General features: G+C 42.3%; 1 protein-coding gene across 1 annotated transcript; it reads right to left on the bottom strand.

Annotated features, from left to right (window-relative positions):
* Positions 1 to 7,196: 7,196 nt before the first annotated feature.
* On the bottom strand, positions 7,197 to 7,925 carry LOC145802396 (uncharacterized). The gene is made up of 2 exons (XM_082895109.1): positions 7,496 to 7,925; positions 7,197 to 7,411 (listed from the first exon to the last, which is right to left on the bottom strand). The coding sequence occupies exons 1-2, from the start codon at positions 7,923 to 7,925 to the stop codon at positions 7,197 to 7,199; spliced, it is 645 nt and encodes a 214-aa protein (XP_082751235.1).
* Between the last annotated feature and the right edge of the window lie 1,539 nt (positions 7,926 to 9,464).

The following is a 9,464-nucleotide window of genomic DNA, read 5'->3' as shown; positions in this document are numbered from 1 at the left end:
TCAGCCATTGGATGGACGGCAGGAGGTCCCTCTCTCCTTCGGGTATACTCCGGGGTGGCTCCGTCGATGGCGGACAACGGATACTCGTCGTTGTTCGCCATGGACGGCGATCAGATGAACCTGGAAGACAAGGTTTTGTCTGTCAAGCTTCCCACAAACGGCGCCAATTGTACGGGGAGCAAATATTCCGGCAAGCCCGCACTCCTTTCTTCCGAGCTCCGTCGATGTCCGATCACCTGCGAGCAAGTAACAGTGAGCTACCCGGCGATGTGTGGCCGGAAAAACCCTCCGACGATCAAGTTAGCACACACCTTAGGATGGATAAAGAGAAGGGAGAGAGTGTTTGAGTGTAAGAATTCCTTACAGAGATGTTCGTGTGTCGCGTATGGGGGGCGCAGACATGCTTATATACCTTCTGAGCCCCATATCCACTCCCAGTCATCTCCTGACACGTGGCTCTGCTATCCCATCTGTCAGCGTAAACCTTGCCGATCATCACCTAATCTCAACTGCCTGACTTCACAGCTGGAGCTCGGCAGCCGAGCTACTCTACCACGGCCATGCCATGCTTCATACTCAAGCGCCTAACCGGAAAAACACATGGAGGACCGGGCTAGGCGGCATCCCGGCAGAGCCTAGCCCGGGTACCTCCTTTGGTCGGCCTTCCTGCCGGTCAAACAGTCTCCTCGGTTGACCACGCCTTTCCGGGCGCCGGTCACTCAGCTTGTCTGGCTTCAGCCATCCCCTGATCAGGCAGCTCGGTCCAACCAAGCGCTATCTAGCCGAGCTCCTTCTTGGGATGGGGCGGCTCACAGTTGGCCCAAGTTCTGCCCGGCCCAAGTTCTTGGCGGATAGTCAATCATCTCGGCCCCATGTGCCGTTGGGCTCTCAATTTGCTCGGCCGTTACCTCGGCCCAACTCCTGATCATAAATCACCCTCTCATTAACAATACTTCAATCATGATCAATTAATATGAGACTACAACTCACATTATTAACATTTCAACCCTTCAATTTCAAATGAGACTACAACTCATATTAACAAATCAATACTTCAATTCATCCACGTTATACAAACGCAACAAGGATTTCAGGACTTTCACCCTGGACACTCCGGCCAACTTAGTTATCAATGGAGTTCATCCCCTATCTCCTCCCAAACAGGTTTGAGAGTACATCCCTATCTCCTCTCAAACCATGGAGTACATCTGTCACACCCCAAACCCGCCCCTAAAAGTTTGGGCATGAACACTTCAAAAACAGACATCAATTACGACATGTACACTATAGGGCCTGAACGGAAGCATTTCCGAATATAAAATAATTTTCATTGAGCTACCACTAATATGCCAGGATCATAAACATCGTATAAAGTAGGCAAACACACAGTGACATACATCTGAGAATTAGTTATGTACATACACATACACAGACCCAGCCCCATGATTGGGCGTATAACAAAAGCATTGGAGGGTAAGGGTTATATACATCATTCAACCTTAGACAGACAAGTAGAGTACAAGCCAAAAGCTTAGCAAAAGTCCACAAATGCACGGGCTTCATCTAAGTGCCTGGACAGACTGAAGTTGACAAAAGAGAGACGGGCATCAAGGGTTAAGACTGACCTCCAGGTTGATTACAAACAGAAGCAGACAAAATACAGAGTGAGCCAGGCTCAATGAATAATAGTACCTAAACAATTCCATGATCAACTTGAATTACAATGCATATCAATGCGTACATAAATGCAGAGGATATATGGTTAATCTGATTCTGTAATTATTTCCAGAACGGCCTTGGGCCCAGTCTTTAAACAGAGTGGCTCTAAGCCCAAAGATATACAGAACGTCCTCAAGCCTAACATAATTTACAAATTGGCCATAGGCCTAACAGAGTTTACAGAATGGCCATAGGCCTAACAGAGTTTACCGAATGGCCTTTGGCCCAGATATCAACAGAGCAGAGTAATTCCAGAGTGATACAGATGTACACAGATGCTTTTAATGTTTACATAAGTTCACACCGATTCCCAATCAACACACATGTTAACGTCATTACTTGCGAAGATCAGAACGTTAATAACAATAATTATTAACGGTAAATAAATGTACTTCTATAGTACTATTACTCACAGTGCTGTGGCGGAGCAATGGTTCCTCCCGGAGTGTGTCCTACACACATATATAATTCACACATTAGTTCCTTTTTCTTTTAAATCATTTTCTGAGTCATTACACTTTGAATGAATTTACAACCGTTCTAATATTATCAAATAATTATTTTAATAACATCAGAGGATCAAACACAGAAAACAGAGCGGACAAAATATTTCGGCATGGGCCGTACGTGCGGCAGTCCCCTCCGCATGTGTGGAAGTGGGCCGCACGTGCGGTACTCCTTCCCCGCACGAGCGGCAGAAAGAAGAATGCAATCCCATATTTTTTTCCTCTTTTCCGCACGTGCGGCCATGACCTCTGCACGTGCGGCCGTGGCCCCTGTTTTGGGCAGCCCGAAGCAAAACACATTTACCACTAGCTCAACACCGTACAAAGTGTAATAGAGAGGAATTTAAGTCAATTTGATGATATACCATCCCCATAAACATGAATCATAAAGTCATTTGGATCTTTAACTCCTTCAATTGCACATAAACAATTCCATACCCTTATGTTTGTGGTTGTACAGAGCTTATAAACAATATATATATATATATACAAACATGTTGGGTCAACATGAAAAATCAAAGGTTAGAATATAAATCCTCATTATACAACTCAAATCAATTCCCAAAACAAGCAATAACAAGTGCAACTTCCAATTAAGTGATTATCACTCACCAAATTTCATTCACAAACCCTAATCTTCCCAAATAAAAGGGGATTTTTACACATGTTTAAGAAGGAGGCTATTTAAGGTGAATTACACATACCTTGAGCTTAAATTCCTCTAAACCCTCTCAATTTCTCAGTCCTCTTCTTTGTAGATCTTCCCTCTTTGTTCTTATCCTCCTTACTCTTTTTTCTCAACAGATAATTTGATGAGAAAGCTTCTAAGTCCCCAGTTCAAAGGGACACTTATAGGTATACATTTATGTAAAAGTTGAATAAAGATAAAATTTATTCAGTTTAATCGTTCCAAATAAAAATTTTACAGAAAAGCATACTATGGTCTAAAAATTATGTTGATCTCAAATATATTGTCAATTTCAGAGAATTAAGCTTTCAAAGCCTCCAATTTTTTATCCAAACATTATAATTGTAACAGATATTTTCCTTATTAGACATATATATATATATATATATATATATATAATCATATGATTCACTTAAGCAAACTTCATTTCACACAAAATTTCACAATAAGCATATAAATGCACAGAATAGGGGACCAAAAGTATACCAGAAAACATGTACGAGGATCGGGTTATTACACTCTCCCCCCCTTAAATAAGTTTGGTCCCTCAAACTTGTTTTACCTCAAGATAGGAACAGATGCAGATACTAGTGTTGCATTTCCTCTTCTTTTTCCCAAGTTGCTTCGGTCCCATAATGTTCTTGCCATTCAATTTTCACCATAGGGATTTCTCGGTTTCGTAACTGTTTCACTTGCCGATCCAGAATTCGAATTGGTTTTTCTTCATAAGTTAACTTGTCATTCAACACAATTTGGTGGTAATCTATGATATGAGACAGATCCGGAAGGTAGCTTCAGAGCATAGAGATGTGGAATACATTATACACTTGACTTGTACTTGGAAGAACAGCAACTCGGTAAGCCACAGAACCAATTTTCTCCAGAATCTGGAATGGACCAACATATCGGGGTGTCAACTTACCCTTCTTTCCGAATCTTAGGTGTCCTTTCATTGGAGTCACTTTCACAAAAACATGATTGCCTACCTCAAATCCCAAATCCCTCCGTCGGTTATCCGCATAACTCTTCTATCTGCTTTGAGCAGTTTTCAATCTTTCCCGAATAGTTTTAATCTTTTCCGCTGTCAATTGGACAATTTCAGGCCCTAATAATGATTTATCTCCGACTTCAGCCCAACACACAGGGGAGCGACATGGCCTCCCATACAGAGCCTCATAAGGTGCCATCCCAATACTCGAATGGTAACTATTATTGTACGCGAACTCTACCAGCGGTAGGTGAGTTTCCTAACTTTCCTGGAAATCCAAAATACACATTCGAAGCATATCCTCTAATGTCTGTATCATTCTCTCGGATTGTCCGTCTGTCTGAGGGTGGAAAGCTGTACTAAACTTTAATTCTGTACCCATTGCTCCCTGTAGACTCTGCCAGAATCTTGATACAAACTTTGGATCTCTATCTGATACTATTCAAACTGGAATACCATGGAGTCTCACTATTTCGTTCACATAGATTACAGCAAGTTTATCAGCATTATACTGAGTCTTCACGGGTAGGAAATGGGCGGACTTGGTTAGCCGGTCTACAATGACCCATACAGAATTCATACCCCGAGGAGTTCGTGGTAACCCTACAACAAAATCCATGGTCAGATGTTCCAACTTCCACTCCGGAATTGGAAGGGTTGCAGCAATCCTGCCGGTCTCTGATGCTCTGCTTTTACTTGTTGACACTGTAAACATTTCGAGACAAAATCCGCAATTTCCTTTTTCATACTTGGCCACCAAAAGTTTTGCTTTAGGTCCTGATACATTTTAGTACTCCCAGGGTGTATTGAGACTCTCGAGGCATGTGCTTCTTCCATCAATTTCCGTTTAACTTCTAACACATTGGCAACACACAATCTGTCTTGGAATTTGAGTACTGAATTCACCAAATTGAATCTCGGTCTCAGTTTTGTTTCCAACTCATCACATATTTTCCTGAAAGTTTCATCATCCATCTGGCGTAGTTTGATCTCTTCAAGTAATGTCGGTTAGGCCATCACTGCTGCTACTATGGCTTCCTGACCATGCATCACAACATCTACTTTCATCTTATTCAAGTCAATCATTAACTCCTTTTGCCCCGTAAACAAATTTGCCAAATTCCCCATATTCTTTCGACTAAACGCGTCTGCAACTATATTGGCTTTACCAAGGTGGTAATGGATCTGCAAGTCATAATCTTTAATAAGCTCTAACCACCGTCGCTGTCGCATATATAACTCCTTCTGCGTAAAAAGGTACTTGAGGCTCTTATGATCAGTATAGACCTCGCAAGTGGTGCCATACAGATAATGTCGCCATATCTTCAAAGCAAAAACTACTACAGCTAGCTCAAGGTCATGTGTGGGATAATTCTTCTCGTGGGGTTTAAGCTGTCGAGAGGCATAAGCGATAACCCTTCCGTTTTGCATAAGCACACAACCAAGTCCTTTATGAGAAGCATCACTGTAGATCACAAATCCTTCAGTACCAGATGGCAAGGCAAGGATTGGAGCTGCAGTTAACTTCGTTTTTAATTCCTACTGTTCTGACCATTCAAACGCAACTCCCTTTTGAGTCAGTTGTGTAAGCGGTACAGCAATTTTGGAGAAATCTTGAACAAACGTCCTGTAATATCCAGCTAATCCCATAAAACTACGCACCTCAGTCACATTGGTAGGAGTTGGCCAACTCACGATCGCCTCAATTTTGTGTGGATCTACAGAGACTCCTTCCTTTGTTATTACATGCCCCAGAAATGCCACCTCTTGTAGCCAGAATTCACATTTCTTCAGCTTTGCATATAGTTTCTTTTCTCGAAGTATTTGAAGAATTAAGCGAAGATGATTCTCATGAGCTTCTGCATTCTTCGAGTAAATGAGGATGTCATCAATAAACACCACTACAAACTCATCCAGATAAGGCTTGAAGACACGATTCATTAAATCCATAAATGCTGCTGGTGCATTAGTAACTCCAAAGGGCATAACCAGAAATCATAATGGCCGTATCGGGTTCGAAAAGCTGTCTTCTCAACATCATCAGCTTTGACCTTCAGTTGGTGGTATCCGGATCGTAAATCAATTTTTGAAAAGACTTGTGCCCCTGTAGCTAGTCAAACAAATCATCGATCCGTGGCAATGGGTACTTATTCTTGATCGTTGTTGTATTGAGTTCCCTGTAATCGATACGCAATCGGAGTGTTCCGTCCTTCTTTTTCACAAACAGAACTGGTGCACCCCAAGGAGACACACTCGGGCGAATGAACCCCTTATCAAGTAAATCTTGTAACTGAATCTTTAATTCCTTCATCTCAACTGGCGACATTCGATACAGAGTTTTAGAAATGGGTTGGGTTCCCGGTGCCACTTTGATGGTAAACTCGATTTCACAGTCTACTAACTCCCCCAGCAATTCTTCTGGAAAGACATCTAGAAATTCACAGACAACTGGAATCATGTCGATGCCCCCATTCATCACTTGCCCTTCCAAAACACTGCATAAATACCCCTGACACCCTTTCTGAATTAATTTATAAGCCTTTGCTGCAGAAATTAAATAAGGTAGAGAAGTCACCCCAGGTCCCTGAAAAGTAGATTCTGATTGTCCCGGAGGGTGGAAATTGATTTGCTTAGTCGAACAGTCAATGGTTGCACAATATTCACTCAACCAGTCCATTCCCAGAATAATATCAAAAGAAGTCATATAAAGAGGTAACAGGTTGGCATATACCCGGATATCCCCAATTTGAAGTTCACAAGCAAAATAAACAGAAGTACAGATCATAGAGTCTCCCAAAGGTGAAGACACACATAGCATATAAGACAATACTTCCTCAGATTTATCTAATTTTTGCGCAAATAGTTTTGACACAAAAGAATGGGCAGAGCCAGAATCAAATAGTACATGAGCAGAATGATCGTGAACACTAAATGTACCTGACACCATTGTCGCAGCATTTTGCACATCCCTCGGAACCAATGCAAACACCCTGCCTTGTCTTGCAGTGTCTTTATTCGTAGCAGGTTTGGCAGCTGACTTGGTGTTGGGAGTTGGTGTAGACCCTGCTGAACTTGTAGCGGTTCTATTGCCATTTTGTTGATTCCTTTGAGGACAATCCCTTACCAGATGACCCGTTTTGCCACATCGAAAACATGCTCCAGACAACCGATAACAAGTCCCACGGTGCTTCCTCCCACATTCTGAACAAACAGGAGCTGAGTCCGCAGTAAGAGTAGAAATACTAGAAGTCCCCGAATTTTGCTTCTTGTTTGGTGGAGTAGTTGACCCCTTTAACTATTGATTGTTCTGCCTCTTTCCTTTCCATTCGGAGATCCGGGTCTGAGCAGCAATATTTCCCTCTGCTATAACAGCCCTCTCCAACACATCAACATAGGTAGGTAACTTTAACATGTTGACTTGGTCCAGGATAGCACCCCATAATCCCCCTTCAAATTTTCGTGCCTTCTTATAATCTTTATCTACCGTATGAGGTGCAAACCGGGCTAGTTCTGCAAATTGAGCTTCATAATCTGCAACGGTCTTATTTCCTTATCTAAGAGTTTCAAATTCAGTCACCTTTTTATCTCGCATACTTTGGGGAAAGTACTTGTCATAAAACAGCTCCAAGAACCTGTCCCATGTTAACCCCTGGTGTGTAGTTCTCGTAAGCATCCTCCACATCCATGCTTCGTCTTCAAGAGTGAAAGCAGCAAGTTGCACCTTTTGGGCTTCGGTATAAGGGAAAACTTCGAACAACTTTTCTATTCCCAGCACCCATGCCTCAGCTTTCATTGGTTCTATTCCTCCTTTGAATGATGGTGGCTTCATCTTCTTAAATTCCTTCATGAGTGTGATAGTTCGGTCCTCAGCATGAAAATCTTGTACCACAGGCGGAGGTACCGGTGGCGGTGATGGTTGTGGTTGGGGTTGTTGCTGTTGCTGCCGTAAGGTCTCCGCCATTTCCATAATCATTCTTTCCATCCTGTCCAACTGTGCAAAAGTAGCATCTTCCGGATCTTCCATTCTTGTTCTCACCATATTCTACAAGACAATATGCACAAGAAATATACAATACACATGGGTCACGATCATTAGCGTTAGCAGACTACATTTAGCGTTGCTATCAATCTCTTTTTATGCTTTCAGAATGTTATGCATGATGCGTAAGTCTTTTCTAGACATCCTAAGGCTTAATGGATCCGTGTGTGAGATAGCAACTCGTGCTCTGATACCACTTGTCACGCCCCAAACCCGTCCCTAAAAGTTTGGGCATGAACACTTCAGAAACGGACATCAATTACGACATGTACACTATAGGGCCTGAACGGAAGCATTTCCGAATATAAAATAATTTCCATTGAGCTACCACTAATATGCCAGGATCATAAACATCATATAAAGTAGGCAAACACACAGTGACATACATCTGAGAATTAGTTATGCATATACACATACACAGACCCAGCCCCATGATTGGGCGTATAACAAAAGCATTGGAGGCTAAGGGTTATATACATCATTCAACCTTAGACAAACAAGTAGAGTACAAGCCAAAAGCTTAGCAAAACTCCACAAATGCACAGGCTTCATCTAAGTGCCTGGACAGACTGAAGTTGACAAAAGAGAGACGGGCATCAAGGGTTAAGGCTGACCTCCAGGTTGATTACCTACAGAAGCAGACAAAATACAAAGTGAGCCAGGCTCAATGAATAATAGTACCTAAACAATTCCATGATCAACTTGAATTACAATGCATATCAATGCGCATATAAATGCAGAGGATATATGGTTAATCTGATTCTGTAATTATTTCCAGAACGGCCTTGGGCCCAATCTTTAAACAGAATGGCTCTAAGTCCAGAGATATACAGAACGGCCTCAGGCCTAACAGAATTTACCGATTGGCCATAGGCCTAACAGAGTTTACAGAATGGCCATAGGCCTAACAGAGTTTACCGAATGGCCTCTGGCCCAGATATCAACAGAGCAGAGTAATTCCAGAGTGATACAGATGTACACAGATGCTTTTAATGTTTACATAAGTTCACACCGATTCCCAATCAACATATATGTTAGCGTCATTACTTATGAAGATCAGAACGTTAATAACAATAATTATTAACGGTAAATAAATGTACTTCTATAGTACTATTACTCACAGTGCTGTGGCGGAGCGATGGTTCCTCCCGAAGTGTGTCCTACACACATATATAATTCACACATTAGTTCCTTTATCTTTTAAATCATTTTCTGAGTCATTACGCTTTGAATGAATTTACAACCATTCTAAGATTATCAAATAATTATTTTAATAACATCAGAGGATCAAACACAGAAAATAGAGCGGACAAAATTTTTCGTCATGGGCCGCACGTGCGGCAGTCCCCTCCGCACATACGGAAATGGGCTGCACGTGCGGTACTCCTTCCCCGCACGAGCGGCAGAAAGCAGAATGCAATCCCATCTTTTTTTCCTCTTTTCTGCACGTGCGGCCATGACCTCCGCACGTGCGGTAGTGCTCCGCACATGCGGCCATGACCTCCGCACGTGTGGCCGTGGCCC

Source organism: Camellia sinensis, chromosome 11 (assembly GCF_055761805.1).
Source record: "Camellia sinensis isolate YWXY chromosome 11, ASM5576180v1, whole genome shotgun sequence".
NCBI classification, from domain to species: Eukaryota; Viridiplantae; Streptophyta; class Magnoliopsida; order Ericales; family Theaceae; genus Camellia; species Camellia sinensis.
Note: the sequence above shows the minus strand (reverse complement) of the source record. Positions and strands in the feature narration are given on the sequence as shown.

Bases quoted from the DNA above. Each gene is read 5' to 3' on its own strand.
- LOC145802396 (XM_082895109.1), bottom strand. From the start codon at position 7,925: ATGGAAGATCCGGAAGATGCTACTTTTGCACAGTTGGACAGGATGGAA. The intron at 7,412-7,495 runs GTATGCGAGATA...CTCAATTTGCAG, and splicing joins TGACAAGTACTTTCCCCAAA to AACTAGCCCGGTTTGCACCT.